At 38.5% G+C, this 18326-nt stretch overlaps 1 protein-coding gene across 3 annotated transcripts in view; it reads right to left on the bottom strand.

Moving 5' to 3' along the window:
* Positions 1 to 18326, bottom strand: part of DOCK1 (dedicator of cytokinesis 1) — a 489282-nt gene that overhangs the window by 392282 nt on the left and 78674 nt on the right. For all 3 annotated transcript variants that reach the window (XM_078391202.1, XM_078391203.1, XM_020791492.3), the window contains exons 5-11: positions 17208 to 17304; positions 15827 to 15975; positions 10475 to 10610; positions 7306 to 7463; positions 6580 to 6661; positions 5214 to 5349; positions 3944 to 4016 (exon numbers count right to left, since the gene is read on the bottom strand). In XM_078391202.1, coding sequence (XP_078247328.1) covers positions 3944 to 4016; positions 5214 to 5349; positions 6580 to 6661; positions 7306 to 7463; positions 10475 to 10610; positions 15827 to 15975; positions 17208 to 17304 — 831 coding nt within the window. The remainder of the gene's footprint in view (positions 1 to 3943; positions 4017 to 5213; positions 5350 to 6579; positions 6662 to 7305; positions 7464 to 10474; positions 10611 to 15826; positions 15976 to 17207; positions 17305 to 18326) is intronic.

Here is an 18326-nt window from a genome sequence, read left to right as displayed (position 1 = left end):
AGGAAAGGGAAAAGACAGAGATAGAAAGATAATCAGGAAAATATGAATCAAAGAGAAGCAAAGCAAACTTATGATTTGAGAAACAAACTTACACCAGATTCCAATCATCTCTAGAACCACACAAAGAAGAGGTGAAAAGTCTGAAAAGTCACATGTAAAATTACAAAAGACCACAGTGTGAAACTCACTAGCCCATGGAATGCTCAAGAACTACTCTTGAGTATGATGTGAAATGAGCTATAGTTTAATGAAAGATAACAGAAGAGGAGGAGCTACTAAATGGAAAGTGGGTGCCTGAAGGAATTCAATAGAATTCAAGATACATTTCATTACTCCAGCTGAATAGGATGAAAATATTGAAAGTACAAATACTGAAGAACAGCATTTAGAAAAATGGCATCTGTTCCCAAATGGCAACCTTGCCAAGTGCCATGAAACAGCTGTTCTGTTTGCATTTATTTTGTTGGCAACCCTTGACCAGCACATGAAAAGAAAAATGTCAAGTGGCAGAACAACAAAGGCACAGCATGAAATGTGTTAAGAAAAAAAGAACTGTCTCAAGAAAACGAAAAAGGACAGTCTAGCTATACAGCTCTTAATACACAGAATGACACTGCTATTTGTAGTAAGTACATGTTATTCATTCATGATGCAGACTTTCTCTGAAGAATGTTTTAATTTACCATGGCAACAAAGGAAAGAGAACCATAACTCATACACTCTGATTTGTATGTACAGATGTAATAGGAACAACAAACTAGTAAGTGTTCCATTAATATATACTTTTCTTCCCTTGTAAACATGCATTTTTCAGTGTTCTTTTTTACCTAGGAAAATATATGCTTGCCACAGTTTCACCTATAATGATGACAAAAATTAACAAGAAGTACTGCCCAAAGCTTCCAGAGTGCACGAACTATATAGGCTTAATTTTTATTTACAGACTTTTAATCAAGTGGTTTAGGTTGCTGGCTGCAACACCAGTTAGGAGTTAAATTTCATACTGCGCCTCCTTGACAGGGGCGGGACTCAATGATCCATAAGGCCCCTTCCAGCTCTGTAGTTCTAAGATTAAGATTAATTTGCAAACAAAGGCCATCATAATGACCATCAACACCATCTGTCAGGCATGTCAACATTGTTGTTGTTGAGTCATTAAGTTGTGTCCAACTCTTCATGACCCCATGGACCAGAGCATGCCAGGCCCTCCTATCTTCTAAAGCCTCCCGGAGTTGGGTCAAATTCATGTTGGTCGCTTCAATGACACTGTCCAACCATCTCATCCTCGGTCGTCCCCTTCTCTTCTTACCTTCACACTTTCCCAACATTAGGGGCTTTTCCAGGGAGTTTTCTCTTCTCATGAGATGGCCAAAGTATTGGAGCCTCAGCTTCAGGATCTGTCCTTCCAGTGAGCATTCAGGGTTGATTTCCTTCAGAATAGATAGGTTTGTTCTCTTCACAGTCCAGGGACTCTCAAGAGTCTCCTCCAGCAGCACAATTTTAAAGCATCAATTCTTTGGCAGTCAGCCTTCTTTATGGCCCAGCTCTCGCTTCCATACATCGCTACTGGAAAAACAATAGCTTTGACTATGCGGACCTTTATTGGCAAGGTGATGTCTCTGCTTTTTAAGATGCTGTCTAGGTTTGTCATCACTTTCTTCCCAAGAAGCAGCCATCTTTTAATTTCATGGCTGCTGTCCCCATCTGCAGTGATCCTGGAGCCCAAGAAAGGGCTTAAGGATGTCTGGCTCAAGGTCAGCAACCACACTATTTGATTGTTCGGGACATCCAGATCTTTCTGGTATAATTCCTCTGTGTATTCCTGCCACCTCTACTTGAGGTCTTCTGCTTCTGTTAGGTCCCTACCAATTCTGCCCTTTATCATGTCCATCTTTGCATAAAAGGTTCCTTTAATATCTCCAATTTTCTCCAACAGATCTCTGGTTTTTCTTTTTCTATTATTTTCCTCTATTTCTTTGCACTGTTCATTTAAGAAGGCCTTCTTGTCTCTCCTTGTTATTCTTTGGAAGTCAACATTCCATTTTCTGTAACTTTCCCTATCTCCCTTGCATTTTGTTTCCCTTCTCTGCTATTTGTAATATCTCGTTGGACAGCCACTTTGCTTTCTTGCATTTCCTTTTCTTCGGGATGGTTTTTGTTGCTGTCTCCTCCATCCATAGTTCTTCAGACACTCCATCCACCAAATCTAGTTCCTTAAATCTGTTCTTCACTTTCACTGTGTATTCATAAGGGATTTGGTTTACATTACACCTGACTAGCCCAGTGATGTTTCCTCATTTCTTCAGTTTAAGCTTGAGTTTTGCTATAAGAAGCTGATGATCAGAGACACAATCAGCTCCAGGTCTTTTTGCTGACTGTATAGAGCTTCTCCATCTTTGGCTGCAGAGAATATAATCAATCTGATTTCGGTATTGCTCATCTGGTGATGTCCATGTGTAGAGCTGCCTCTTGTGTTGTTGGAAAAGAGTGTTTGTGATTACCAGCTTGTTCTCATGTCAACATATCTCTAAGCAAATTAACCCACCAATGTAAAAACTGTCTCATCTGACCACCCACATTCAACCTTCTGTTTTCCAATTAGGTTTCCAAGTAATCTTCTTAATTTTTCAAACTTTCTCTCTCCGTCCCCTTCAACATTATGGAGAAGGACAAACACACTTTGTATACAGATTATTTGAATATGTGTAAAAGGTCTAAAAACACTCAATAATGTTTTGGAAAAGCCCCAAAATAAGATACTTCATTTGCTCTGCCATGCCACCAAGTTACTTCATCATTGCCCTTGACAACCAGTTCTAGAGAGGAGAATGTGCTCCACTACCAATGGCTGATCAGCACTCTCACATTTCTAACACAGAATCAAGGATATCAGTGTTCAAATTACTAGCTTTTTTCCATTTAAAATTGCAGTTTCAATATCACATTTAGGCCATCACTCTGATCCACATTTTCTGTGAAGGCTGATTACTTGTGTGTATGAAGGATTCCATTCTTTTTGTTGAAAAAGGGTAGCCAGTATGCACACAAATCTCTCTTCACTCAAATGAGGCAGTTTTCCACCTGTGAAAGCTACACAGATGCATCAAGATGTCCTATTCCCAGAGTAGTCATGAAGGCAACACTTGTGTGTCTGCTACTGAAAGTTAAAAGTTTCACCACGTATACATAAACCCTTAATATTTATTTATTTAAATATTTTGATCCCGCCTTTCTCCTTAAAAGGTTGCAAGGCAGCTGCTAAAACACCTGTTTCATTAAAACCCAGAAACGGTACCAATAATTGCGTTCATCTGGACTGTGCAGGATGATTATCCATGCAATGGCCAGGACCAAATGGCGTACTTCTCTTGGATCCTGCTGCTTTATCAAAAGAATATTGTTTTCCATACCTCCACAACCTGTTCTGCCCCCTAAAAACATACTCTGGAGGAAATTATCTATATCACATTTTGAGTTAACAGAGGGATGCAGAAGGAGGGTGAGATGAAGGAAGGGGAGCAGGCTTCTCTGGCTCTAGATTCTGAATCTCTCTATTTGACTTTGGCCAATGTACCATCCCTTGAAGATACACCACAGAGATCGGTATATGCATCCCCACGCTGTGTATGCTTGAATATAAAACAAAATCAAAGAAGTTATATGGCAGTTCAAAGCTGGCTGTTTCAATTTTATTAGACTAATTTATTTAACAGACTGTGTTGAATATAGCTAATAACTAAACAGAAATTCTTTCCAAAAATACGTGACTTCACTGTTCATGTGTTGTAAGAATTAATTATACAGTACATAACTTTATTCCTCATCCCTATCTCTACCATTAACAAAACCATCTCAGTTAAATTTTAATCTCAGGAATCATAATCCACTAGAATGTCACTAGAAATCACCCCTGATGTTTTCTTCTGCATTACTTTGTACTTACGGCTGAAATGGAATGAAGTGTTGCTTGTCCTCATCGTCTACTTTTCCATTAATTATGTCAGTTACATCCATTACTGAAATCAAAAAGAAAGAAACGCCATTAACGAGATCAACATCTATAGGAAAAAAGGGAACAAAGAACATAAAGACATCTCTGTGCTTCATGACAGACAGTATAGAACTGTTTCATGGCAAAATGTATTATGTTCAAAGATAGCTCTGTTACATTCACATCAGAGAAGAAGGCAGAATCTTCTGAAGCTAATAATGGCTCTGCATTTGTATGCCACATACTGAAATACATTACAGTTGATAACCCAACACAGTAGAATAAATTCCTACTTTCATGATGGATTCTATAAGACTAAAGAGACTTTCAATGATCAGAAACAGTGTAAATTTGTTTTTGAAAACATTTTTAATATGCACAGAATACATTTCATGTAATATATTTCAGAAAATGATTTACCACTAGAAATCTTTGCTACCAGATCTTTTAGCTATTTTTCTCCAGTTTTCTAAAAGAAATTAAATTTTCCCATGGTCGGGGGCAGAGACATCACTCCTCAAAGCCAAGAGCTAGATAAATCAGTCTGTGCTTGAAATAGATGTTGCTTAAGGAAAGTTTTCCTTTCTAGGGTATGTTGTGGCATATCCATGTGACATCATTACTACGGGATACAATCCTAAGTGTCCCTGGAAAGACAGGCTTACCTTTTATTAAAAGTCATTACTAAAATTAAGTTAGAAAAAGGAAAGCACCAGGTATGCTAGTCTAGCAACAATGTTCAATTGGACCAAGGTTTAGTCACCTGTGGAGAAACATCTTGCCTGCATACGCCTAAGGATCCACTTCAGTAAAAACAGCCATGCAGTCCCCCAAATTAGTGCTATTTTGGTATCCTTATTAAGCATATGTTTACCAATATCCAAAAAAGGATCAAATCATTCCTCTTCATTAAATATAGCATATCCCTCTGGCAAGTTAAATTCTTGGCCATAGTTTCTCTACCATTTCCACCCCATTGTTGGAAATAAACAACTTACATTTTATGGAACAACTGTGGTATGGCCCCAGAGTCGCCTTGCAGCAAATATTTAAGAGTACGTGCATATTCTTTCACAAATGCAGCCCCAAAATGTAATAGAACAAAGAGACTGAGCAAGTAGTTCTAAAGCTACAATATAACAAGTCAGCAGTTCTTCAATACAGAACAACTGTTCTTACTTGGCAGCATATTTTGACAATGTACCTAAAAAGAATGGATTACCTGCTACACCAAAAGGTCGCCGTAGCCCAGAGGTTAGCTTTCTTGTGTTGTTGTCTCTCTGTTCCATTCTGCCTACTCGCACAATCTGACAGACAAAACTGATTTTCTCTCTTTTAAGGTCTTTGCTGCCAAGGTCCTGGAAATAGTACATTTTCAAGCATTTATTTTACAAAATTCATTCACGTTTCTACTTCGGAACACATGAAAGGGAAGATATGCCAGTTAACCCTCTCGGATGGCATCCCTTCAATTGAAACAGTTATTTGCATGGGAAAAGAGTTTCATAATGATAGCCAAGAAACACGATTTACATGGACATTTTAAAAACCCATTATAAAATCCCAAACAATTCTTCCAGTTTGAAATGTCTACTACCAGCACAAGAGGATTTAAAATTGGTTAAAGCCAGGAGGGGTTGTTTCAGAAGTGCTAGAAATTGCTTAGAAAAGTTATCCCAGAATCCCCTAGTTAGCAGAGTCACTAGCTAAGCTAGCAGAGCTTGTCAGAAGGATAGTCCAAAAAAATAACTTTTCCAAGGTCTCACCAGAAATGTTGCCCTCAAAAGTGACAATAGGTGCCAGCATAAGTCCATGCAAGTTGAAAAAGCATAGTTCAAGAGTAAACAAGAGATGAACGGTGCTAATCTCAAAGAGCTCCAAGCTGTTTATTTGGTTTACTTGCCCCACCCACTAAGAGAGGCTGAGTAATATGTTCAGTGATCCAGGAGGGCTAGCAGACTTTAATTCCTCAAGTGAGGGGTGGAGAAAGGACTGAGAAGAGAGAACCAGCGGGTGTGGCACACAATGCATAGACTAAAGGCAGAAAGCCTCTTGTTACATTTCTGAGGAGTCATTGCCTCTTCGGCCTTGTTACTAACATATATTATCATTCTATCTGTGTTACGCTTTAATCTCTCTCCTGTTTGGATTAAATTGATGGATCATGTTAGTTTATTTGTAGGTTTTTTAAAAATTGTTTTTAGCTATCATGCTTAAGTGTTATTTGATATGTTGTGAGCTACTTTGGGCTTTATTGCTGGAAAAAAAAAGGTACAACTAAGATGATGATGATAGTAGATGAAGGCATGAAGGTTTACATATGCAAAATAAGCTGTCCTACATTGTTAGACTGCGGGTCCCCCAGTTCTGGAGTGTCTACACTAAGAGAAGCTCCCCAGTTCTTTCGCATCCCTAACGATGTCAGGAATTGAACCGTGGACTTTCTACATGCAGAACATGTACTCTTTCGCTAACCTATGGCCTTTCCCCAAATACTGTATGTTGCCTTCCCTTCTGTACATTGTGTGCTTTGCAATACTGAACCAACAGAACACCTCAAATATTTCAAATATTAAAAGACCACGTACTGTGAAGACTGCACGGAGATTATGTAATCTGTCTATGTCTTTTGGCAGACCAGAACTTGACCATCTCACCAGATAATTCTCACTATGGAAACAAAAACAATAGTTTTAGGATCCTGATAGGAGTGGAGGGTTCTACTGTGACATCGCAAGAAAAAGTGAAGCATGAGTTATTTAGAGAACCAAAAAAAATTCTAAACTTGAATAACCTGTTCGTATTCTGGATTTCATCCTTCTGCAAAAAGAAAACATGATAACCAATTTGAATAATGATTATGTATACTTTTATAGTGAGGTATTAGCTAGGTATTAGCTGTAGATTTCTTCTTTTCTGTCTCAAAATAGGTGTACAGTGCTGGTCACCACAACTCCCATGCTAGGATTAAATGACAAGGAAGTGCCAGTCTCTCACAGAGGAGAATGCAAAAAAAAAAAGCAAGCTCTGTTTGAATGCATTTTACCTCTTGCACAGAGTAACTACTAAAGGAAGAGAGGCATGGGTGTTTAATTTGTATCAACACTTTTAATGTCACATTCCTGACATTTCATATTACTAAACCATCAGTAAAAAGTTATTTCTCCTTCCTTTCTCTCTCCTCATGCAACAGCTTTGAATACAAAAATTATACACAGACATATTGTATATTCTCTCTCTCTCTCTCTCTCCTTCTGAATATCTTTGGATTTAATCAGATTACAAACCTAAACAGGGAGAAAAAAATCACTGACCTGATGAACTTGGATTCCAAAGGGTCATATAAAGACATCAAGACTTCAGCATCTTCTCCGATTTTGCAAACAACATTTTTCAAGTTCACGAATAAAGCAAATGAAGGTGTTGCAGCAAACTTCGCTTGTCTACTAATGTCAAGATTCTGTTTTTGAGACTAAAACAAGGGGGGGCAGGGTTAAGAAAACACTTTGCAAGAGTAAATATAAATGTACACACATTTATATGAATCATTCCTTCTAAGTATTTTTGTTTTGGACTCCCATTAAGTACTTCACCGATATAATCACTGTCACTTCATTTATGCCTGTTATACCATAACCAGCAGGTGAAGTGGTAAGGGCAAGGGAGAAAAGTAAAAAAGAAGAATGTAGTATAGCTGGTTGAGCTTCCTTTCTTAGTACTTTATAGTTTGAATGCTAGAATTGGTGCTAATCACAATTCTTGGCCCACTTGTCTAGGCCGCTTTGGCATTGGGAAGATGACCGAAAATGGCCAACGCAAGGCACCTGGGAAGGATAACATCGTTCCTGAAGTGCTGTAAAGAGATCATGACCACTGAGCTGTATGAAATCTTTTTTCTTTGCTGGAGGTAAGGTGGAGTACCACAGGACATGAAGGATGCAAACATTGTCACATTGTATAAGAAGAAAGGAGATGGGGCAACTGCAATAACTACCGTGGCATCTATCTTCTCAGTGTTGTAGGGAAGCTGCTTGCCCGTGTTGTGCTGAAGCGACTCCAGGTGCCTGCAGACAGAGTCTATCCGGAAACACAGTGTGGATTTCAAGCTAATAGATGGTATTTTCCCTCAGACAGTTGCAGGAGAAATGCAGGGAACAACAACAGCCACTCTTCGTGGCCTTCATAGATCTCACAAAGACCTTTGATTTGGTTAGCAAGGATGGCCTTTTTAAAATACTTCCCAAGATTGGATGTCCACCTCGACTCCTTAACATTATCAGGTCCTTCCATGAAGAAATGAAGGGCACTGTAGTTTTTGATGGCTCAACATCAGATCCCTTTGACATCCGAAGTGGAGTGAAACAGGGCTGTGTCCTCGCACCAACCCTGTTTGGGATCTTTTTCCTGTCATGCTGAAGCACACCTTTGGAACTGCAACAGAAGGTGTCTATCTCTGGACTAGATCAGATGGAAAGCTCTTTAATCTCTCTAGACTGAGAGCAAAGACCAAAGTCCAACTGAAATGCATGTGGGACTTCCTCTTCACCTATGATGCAGCTGTTGTTGCCCACTCTGCTGAAGACCTCTAACAACTCATGAATCGTTTTAGCAAGGCCTGCCAAGACTTTGGACTAACAATCAGCCTGAAGAAAACACAAGTCATGGGCCAGGGCGTGGACTCACCTCCCGCTATTACCATCTCCACATAAGAATTGGAGGTTGTTCATGATGCTGTGTACCTTGGCTCAACGATCTCTCTCCCTAGTTGTCGAGCTAGATAAACACATTGGCAAAGCAGCTACCATGTTCTCTAGACTCACAAAGAGAGTATGGTTTAAGAAGAAGCTGACGGCATATACCAAGATCCAGGTCTATAGAGCCTGTGTCCTGAGCACACTCCTGTACGGCAGTGAGTCCTGGACCCTTTGTGCATGGCAGGAGAGGAAGCTGAACACCTTCCATATGCGTTGCCTCTGATGCATTTTTGGTATCACCTGGCAGGACAAAGTTCCAAACAGAGTAGTCCTAGAACGAACTGGAATTTTTAGCATGTGTACTTTACTGAAACAGCGATGTCTACATTGGCTTGGGCATGTTGTGAGAATGGCTGATAGTCAGATTCCAAAAGATTTCCTGTATGAAGAATTAGTGCAGGAAAATCGCCCCAGAGGGAGAACACAGCTGCGATAAAAGTATATCTGCAAGTAGGATCTGAAGGCCTTAGGAATGGACCTCAACAGATGGGAAACCCAGACATCTCAGCATTCAGCCTGGAGGCAGGCCTTGCATCACGACCTCTCCCATTTTGAAGAGACCCTTGTCCAGCAGGCCGAGACAAAGAGGAAGTCACAAAAGCAGCAAAATCAGGGAGCTGGACAGGAGACAGTTTGGATTTGTCTTCAGTGTGGAAGAGACTGTCACTCTCGAATTGGTCTTCTCAGCCACACTAGACACTCTTCCAAGCCCTCCATTCAGAGCACGTTACCATAGTCTCTTGAGACTGAAGGATGCCTAACTAACAGTTTGAATACCATTGCAAGTAGTATTCACTGATATTCTTTCCTGAGGTGTCAGCAGGATTCAGCTCTATCTCATCCTAATGCCATCACTAGTTGCTTTTATTGTCATCTTCAGGTTGTATAATTTAATTTTTGTTTCAATGTTTTTTTGTTTTTTGTGAAGTATTATTTATAGCTTTGGAGGGCTATATTTATATCTGATATTAACCACCCCAAATAGTGATTTGCACTAAACTGGGCAGTATACAAATGTATGTATTAATTAACTAAATAAATATTCTATGGCAGCCACACACTCTTCCTCTTCTGAATACCAACAGTAGTAAAGGAAATCTTAACTAGGTCTTCCACATCTAGAATACTGGGAGAAGCCAAGTTAGAAACACAATACAATCGAATGACAGGGAAAGGAACAATGTTCCAGTTGTACCTGTTGCCAGTGAGTCCAATGGCAAACCTTTGAATAAATTTTTGTTCAGTGGTTGGGCTGGTCAGAGTGGAATCTGTCTACTTTAAGGTTATTGTACCAAAAATAGTAAGTGTGCATGTGCATATGCTCATGCTCTCCAAAGACTCTAAAGAGGAACAGAATATCATAGTTCCCTTGGATAAATAATGGACTAGATTGAGGATCAGTCATTTTTTAATTGAATGGTTTTGTTTGTGTTGACTCTGTCCACCTGTGTGCGGGGGAGTCCATCCCACAAGTCACACATCTCACTCCCTTCAAGAGGGTTCCTTGGTCCCGTATATACCTTTTTTCAGCATGCCAGCCTTGAGAAAGCAGCCTGGGAGCTGTCCACTTTTATCAGTTTACTTGCATCACCCTAAATCTATATCCAACCCACTACTTTTTGGAAAATGGAATTGTAACAATATTTCATTGCTTGAATATACAACCAAACCTGCTATCATCTATACATTTCATAATGCATAACAAAAAAAGAACACATTTGTATCTCACTTTTTCTTCCAGCAGTCTTTCCTCCACTTGCTTAGAAGCTATTTCATGTGCTCTGAAAAGGCTAATAGTGCTGGTTTGTTCTGGATCTAATATATTTCCATCTTCATCCCTTACCACTAGATCCAAATCAAGAATTCTGCATGAAAAAGAACACATAAGATATGAGGCCGTGGTCAGCACAACATTTGTTCATCACATAAAACTCTTTACACAAATTTCTCCAACTTGGACTCACAAACATTGAAAGTGCAGTACAACCCAGCTTCTGAGAGTGGAGGATCATGGTTTTTCCCCCCCTCTGTGTTTGAAGCAGACACAATGAAACAGCATGGTACCTTCCTCTGTATAGGAGAAGGCTGACCATCAGGAAGAGTGAAGCAGTTACTTCAGGTGGCAGAGTGACAGAAGGTGCACTGTAGCTTGAGCTGGAACCTTCTGTCTTTGAATGACCACTCTGAATTGGTGGCCATTTTCTTCTCTGCTGTTATAAAAATGCTCAGTTCCAAGGGTCCATCTGGCAAAGACACTGAAAGAGTACTAGCTGCAGGTGATTCTTTTAGCTCACCCTCTCACAATACCATAGCCCTCAGAGCACTCAGATCCAACAGCCATCCCTATCGACGTAACCATTTCAAAAACAGAAAGCTCCAGTTGAAGAGGCAATGGGTTGCTAGTGGGTCAGCTTGCTGAGGCAACTACCTCACTCTGGCTCACGGCCAGGCTGACTCTGAAGAAAAGAATGCACCAACACATTATTATTTATTTATCACAAGCCTCTTCCTGCTTTCTCTTTCCCTTCTATTGCTACAGGGCACACAGGTATAGGGAACTGGTGGAGGTGAGTGGTGCTTTTCTTTCCACAAGTAACAGGATAGCTTGTGCTCATCCTATCTTTTTACCTTACCTGTCTTAGGACAGCACAATTCTCAGGATCCAACCAAAGAAGATAACCAGAGGTGCACCCACTGTTTTTACTGACTTTCAGCTTCAGTTAAATAAACAGAAGTGGGAAAAATACAAATGAAAGTAAACAGTTGGTAGAAGGGAGAGAAAAACGAGAAGGAGTAGGGTAGGAGCCTCCAGAATTCACACTTAAATTCCAGAGCTGAACACAAATGTTTGTCCTAAGAAAAAATAAACTCAAAACATTTTTCATACTAAAGAAATGCTAACAATAAACCCCAAAATGTATTCTATTTTAAAAAAAGAGCTGACTGAGGAACAAAATAATACATATTTTTACATTATATTTATTTTGACATTTTCGCCAGGTGATTAATTATGTCTTATGTTGATTCATTTTTTTTCATGCTGATTCTTTCTTCGTGTTGTAAACTGCCCAGAATGGCCTTCAGCCAGATGGTTGGTATAAAAATTGGACTGATAGATTGATAGAACAAATGGACTACAAACAAACATTCTCCATCTTACTATCTTGCTTTCTAGAAGTTTCCTAGAGGAGGTAATCCAGATCTGGGGGGTTGTGGACCATCCATGAGGCAATGCTGTGTAGTTATACTAAGATTTCACCAGCTCTAGCTATAAAGGACCATAATCCCTTATTAAAGTAAGGGTAAAGACAAAAGAGAATCCTTTTAAGGAGGGGAGTAATAGGGAATGTCACATGAAAAATGTTTCAGCTATGCAGTCTAGTAATTGCTTTCCAAAAGCCAAAAACTTCCATTCTCTAGAAAAGTAGTGCATCTGAGCCCTGGAAAACAAAACAAAAGGGGAGCGGTTCTGAAATGTCCTATTTATCAGAAATTTCTTTAAGAATAATTCTGGAACTTTCTAATAGCACTACTCATTGTGAAACTCTATGCTCAGTAATGATTTAAAAAAACATAAAACAAAAATTTTGTTTTTACTGTATTTCAGAAGACAAAGCAAATGGGAAATAAGCTGTTTTTCCCTCAGTCCACAGGGCATTTCCTGAAGATGTGATAAAGAAATGTTTACGTCTAGAAATATGTGATCTGAAATAGTCCTATTTGTTTCCTCAAGGGTAAAGCACCACACACAGCTTCAGTGAAACAAAAATTGCATTCTTTTATTGTCCATATTTTACTCAGAGACCTAAACTCAATTCTCTTCCTTGACCTAAAAATTATTCAAAAAGAACACTGCAATCATTTCAGCAGTCCATTACAACAACAAATAAACATACAGTAGAAGATGTTTTATAATGTCTGAGCATTTGCATCTGGAAGTTGAGTAACTCATTCTCTACCCAGATGGCAAAATAAAATAACCAGAAAATAATGTTTACAACATCTGGTCTACTGTATGAAAGACAACAGTCCACGTTGTAGAGTAGAGATATTCTGTGGCACAATGCTTAAAATGACAATTTTTGTTGACAAATGGTGGAAAAGCAAGAATTATTTCAATACTGTACAGTGTGTATATAGCTAGTTTCCCAGAAAATTATTATGTCGTGGATCGGAAATGAAAGTTCAGGGAAAAAGCAAATTTGCAGCAGCATTTCTAACCCCTCATGACTGCATTAATTCTAAAACTATAGCTTCCCAATATTCAAAATCCTGGATTAGTAATGTTTCCAAACTTTCTCCCTTTGTTACATCAGCTAATCTCATGGAAACTGTTAAATACCTCTCAGAAAATACTATCAGAGGATTCCAAAATATGTTATAAAACCCTCAGTTCATGTAAGATACCTGTGTATGGTAAGGAAGACTTATAGTGGAGAATAAGACCAGGACATAGAAAAGCTACCTTTTTGGATGGCAAGTCCCAGGCTTCGCTAGACATCAGCCATTATAATCCTTGGCGTTCAAGTCCAAAAATAGCACTGCACAGTGAGCACAGTATGCCCACCTTTAGCAATAACCTCACTGGGGATCTCTGATAAACATCCAGTGAACCAAAGAAGCTCATGAAACATAGCTTGAAGCCCCCTCTCTATGTTCCAAAGCTTAAGCACTGAAGAAACAAGATCTGACTTTCCACTGAATTGCTCAAAATAAAGCATAATATTATTCTGTAAATCTTATTCTATATATACAGTGGTGCCTCTCATAGCAAGGTTAATCCGTTCCGGATTAACCTTCGCTATGTGAAAACTTCGTTAAACGGAAAGTAAAAAGCCATCGTTTAATGCGTTCCAAATCAGCTGAAAACTCACCATTTAGCGAAGTTTCCTGGGTCCGGCAGCCATTTTCGCACCCTCGGTAAGTGAGGGGAGGGCACAAAAACGCTGCGCATGGCCATTTCGGGTGTCCGGCGGCCATTTTGGAACCACCGAACAGCTGATTCGCGGCGTCGCAAAGCGAAGATCGGTAAGCGAAACGCTTACCGATCTTCGCTATGCAAGTTTTGCCCATTGGGGCCGACGCGATGCCTCCGCATTAGCAATCCCGGAAAAGGGATCGCTATGCGGATTCGTCGCTATACGAGGTGCTCGTTATGCGAGGCACCACTGTAGTTGCAAACTCAGCTGTCAGAGGCTATTTAAAATGTATAGCCTCATCGATGTGTAAAATGTACAGCTTAAATTAATTATTTTTAGACTATTTAGTTTGTGGTATTGTTTATGACGTACAAATGAAAAACGCTTGGAAAGTTATTGATCCTGGTAATCAAAAATGATACTCTTATTATCAAACTATTTTACAGCTGAAATACAGTTCAGTGGTAGTTACAGCAACAGAAAAGAAATGGTGTTAATCACAGTGGCTAATTGATACTAATTAAGAAGTCCCCAATTGGATTCTTGATTCTTGGCCATGTGCCAAGCCATTCTAATGGCACACAATGAGGAAGCCAAGTTACCTCCTGGGAGTTACACCATTTCCCTTTCGCTGGCATAAATACACAGAAGGATTTGGACCATGATGTTAAGAGCAGCCAGATTTATTATCCAGCCCTAGAAGCCTAGGAAGGAACTTTCAAATGGTTGTTGTTGGTTTTTGTTGCTCTTTTCCTTGCTGTTGACTATGTTTTGTGCTGTAGCACTTATCATAAGTATTTAGCACTCTGACCGAATAGTCAACGGAAATGAATCAATAGATTTCTAGTTAGCTAGACTTCAAATGTTTAGAATACCTATCCAGAGTCACTCTATGTAGTTTATTGTTGCACCTAAGATTTTAATCAATAAATTGGCGACAATCAAATTGAAAGTTGCAAAATCAGCAGTACATCTCCAGCAGTACATCATACAGTGAACAGCCTTCACTCTAGACACCCAGGTTATAATCAACACTGATATACAACAATTCTCAAGATATGTTTTTCCACATTACTTTCTCAGTTTGAGGGGAAGTATATACAGCAAAGTGTGAAAAATCGAATTCTTACTTCCAACAATAAGAAGAGGGGTCTCCTTCCCAAGCCATTCATACATCATATTGTAAATATTTCTTTTTTAAAATGCAACTTTCTATATGGTATCTAAAATTCAAGTCTTAAAGGCAATACACTTTTAAAGAAGAACTCACTATGACTTGTCTGAATGAGAAGATCATCAGCAGAGACACTACTGGGAAAATAAACATTTCTTTCACTGGAGAAAGATGATGCTTGTTTCCTTATTTCCTGTGCTGGCTTATAGGACAGGGATTCTGTTGTGTGCATCCCAGATTGTGGAATACATTATCCCCTCTCCCAGACCTGTATTTCACTTTCTCTGCTTTTAGAAAAGGGTGTTGTTGTTGACTGAGCATTGTACTAATTTTCATTTGTTTATTATCTTAATTGTTTTATTATTCAATTTGTTTTTAACCTGTTTTAAAATTATGTTGGTAATCTCCCTTGAGTGCTCTTCTTTCAATGGAAAAGGAGGGCAGATATGCAATAAAGAAAAACAAATAAAACTATGACAGCTATGCTGCTATGCAGCCAAACCAGCACTACTGAGAAAAAGAAACGTAGGATGATTGTCTGAGAAAATCCAAGGTTTGCAGAATTGGCAAATAACACCACCAACAACCACACTGAGGACAGGGCATGACTGGCTGATGCAGAATCCTGCACGTGCAGGGAGATTTAAGAGTTGGAGAAAATGGACAGAACATCCTGAAATAAGGCATATTTATTTTATTTTGTTTGCTGCTTGCTCACACTGTTTTTCCCTTCAATGAGCTACAGATAGTATTCATGACTTTCCTCCTCCTCACTTCATCTCCACAACCCTGTGAAGTAGGTCAATCAGAGTGTGACAGGACCAAGTGTGTTTCTTGACAGAACTCTCAACTCACATCCTCATCACTACACCACACTAGCATAGCTGGACACCTGGAATAGAAGCACTTCACACTACAAAATTTCATTACAGTTCCCACTTTGCACTATACATGAGATCTTCCAGATTTAGAGCCAGATGTTACAAACCTGTTTCCATAATCAATCTTGGCAGTGATTTTCTTTTTCATTTCTTTGAGCTCATCTTGCGGGAGGGTTCCCGAAAGTATCTGTGATCTCCATTCTATAAGATCATATATCATGTGCCTTACGTTATGGAACATTTCTCTGTTATCTTGCTATAGGAAAAGAAAACACTATGCATTAGTTTTCATACTCCTCTTCAGTGGAAGGCCAGTATAACAAATAACCAATGTGTTATAAAATCTAAAATGTCAGTGATGGATTCAAAGGACTCAAGATTCAAATAATCCCCAACTCTGAAATTCACTGTGCGACCTTTGAAGTCACCACTCTTTGCCCAACCCAATTTAGATGTTGAGAAACGAAAATATCATTCCAACTTCCCTGTAGAAGCGGGGGTGGGGAGAGACATGAAAAACAAAATAAATATAGAGTCACCCATATGGAAATAAAAAAACTCAGTCTTTGACTGATGTTATATAATAGATAAAAGTTTTAAAGAAAAACCTAAGTTATCAGTTAAATATTGCTGTAATATCTATACTCTTCCTAATACTGCCATTTGTGCAGCTCTGATGGTGTCATTTTAGAGATCTGCAGTTAATTATAATATTTTTAAAAATTCCACAGCGTTGTTCCCAATGCCCCAATCACTATGGGGAGCACTGAAATGTGTTTCATCCACAAGTGACTTATTTCTATTGCCAGGTCACTGTATTCTTTTAATGTTTTCAATTCTTTACCTTCATATAGGTGCTAAACATGGGGGGGTGGTGCTGCAGCCTATTTAAAAAGTGAATTGCTGCTTCCAGGAATGGCAATGCATATTTTTCTTTTGTTCTACAGAGAAAACTGTATTTTTGGCAGAAACACTGGAATCTGACAGTGCCTCCATGACCACACTATACCTACCATGCATATACACATGCTATACATACATACATATTCTTGTTGCCATGTTTATGGTCCTAAATAGCTCCATTTCATGGCTCTTACTAGACGGAAACCTTAATCAGTAGAGCTTTTTTTTTAATTTTAATTTTTTGGGAACTACAGTATCCCGAAACCCCTGCCAGCACTGCAAAGGGAAAATCAAAATTCACAAGCTACAAACAAAGCTCTTTAGTCTTGTATGAACATGAAGAACTATCTCAAAACAAAACACCATCTCACCGAGTATGGTAGAATGACCTACTTAGGGTGGAATGACTAATTGTGATTTTTGTACATTTTTTTCCATAAATCTGCTTTCAATGAGGTTTTTTCACATGAGATGTTAGACCTGGAATGTTTAACATACTTTGACTTGTATCATCAGCTTGGCTTATCTGTGGATTTGAGGCACTTGGTCACAACATAAATGGCTTTTAAAACGTACATTACTTACAATATAAAGTTGCCGCCATATGATGGACCATTCCCGTAGTGTAGTTGTAACCTCCTGAATGAGTGGCAACTCATTAGGTGTAACTGTTTCATGTTGTCTAAGTATTTCACAGATAGCCAGGGATTGATATAGCAAAGGGGAAAAAAAGAAGAGGATATAATGAAAAAATAAAAACAATAAATAGAAAAAGCTTTTTTATTTTTCCAGAAGATACTAACAAAATGCTGTTTTAGACAAATCCACCCTATTTTTCTGATTTATTGGCTCATTTTCATACTGTCCATATACATATACATATATATACACATATATACATACATATATATACATATATACATACATACATATATATATATATATATATATATATATATATATATATATATATATATATATATATATATATATATACATATATACATACATACATACATATATATATATATATATATATATATATATAGAGAGAGAGAGAGAGAGAGAGAGAGAGAGAGAGAGAGAGAGAGAGAGAGAGAGTTTGTTTATTCATAAGAAGAAAATCAACTAAACCTCAGATATGACTACAGAAGATCCTGTTTCACCCTGAACATTGCTAGTTTCAAAGACAAGAGAACGTATTTTACAAGGCTGGTAGGTTTCTTCATTTAAATAACGCATCACCTGAATATACCTATGACTACTATATGGCAAAGTATGTCAGATGTACATGTTAACTGAAGGAACTTTGCAATCAGTCAGGAAGGAGTCATTACAGAGTAATCAAATGATTAGTGCTTTCATAATTTGCATATTTTTAAAGGGCATAAAAATAAATCAGACACTAAAGAATCTTCATTTTCTATTCAGGCCTGGATTTGGCAATGCTTCAGCACATTTTATACTTTCTCTTTAACTATTTCTTTTGAAGTATCATCTTCCTAATCTTTAAGATGCATTCACAGGAATTGACCACAAAATTGCAATTGTAACATTCTGGTTTTGTAAACAGTCTTCAAACTACGGAAGCTGAGCTAAAGGGACAACAGAATGTATGAAACACCACCTGAAAAAGAAATAGAGCTGTTCTTTAATACAGAGAAATAAAGAGTTGGCAGAATAAGGTCATGCAAATGGTCTGTG

The sequence above is a fragment of the Pogona vitticeps genome, chromosome 3 (assembly GCF_051106095.1).
Source record: "Pogona vitticeps strain Pit_001003342236 chromosome 3, PviZW2.1, whole genome shotgun sequence".
Lineage (NCBI taxonomy): Eukaryota > Metazoa > Chordata > Lepidosauria > Squamata > Agamidae > Pogona > Pogona vitticeps.
The sequence above is the reverse complement of the archived record's forward strand: the minus strand, read 5'-3'. Positions and strand labels throughout refer to the sequence as shown.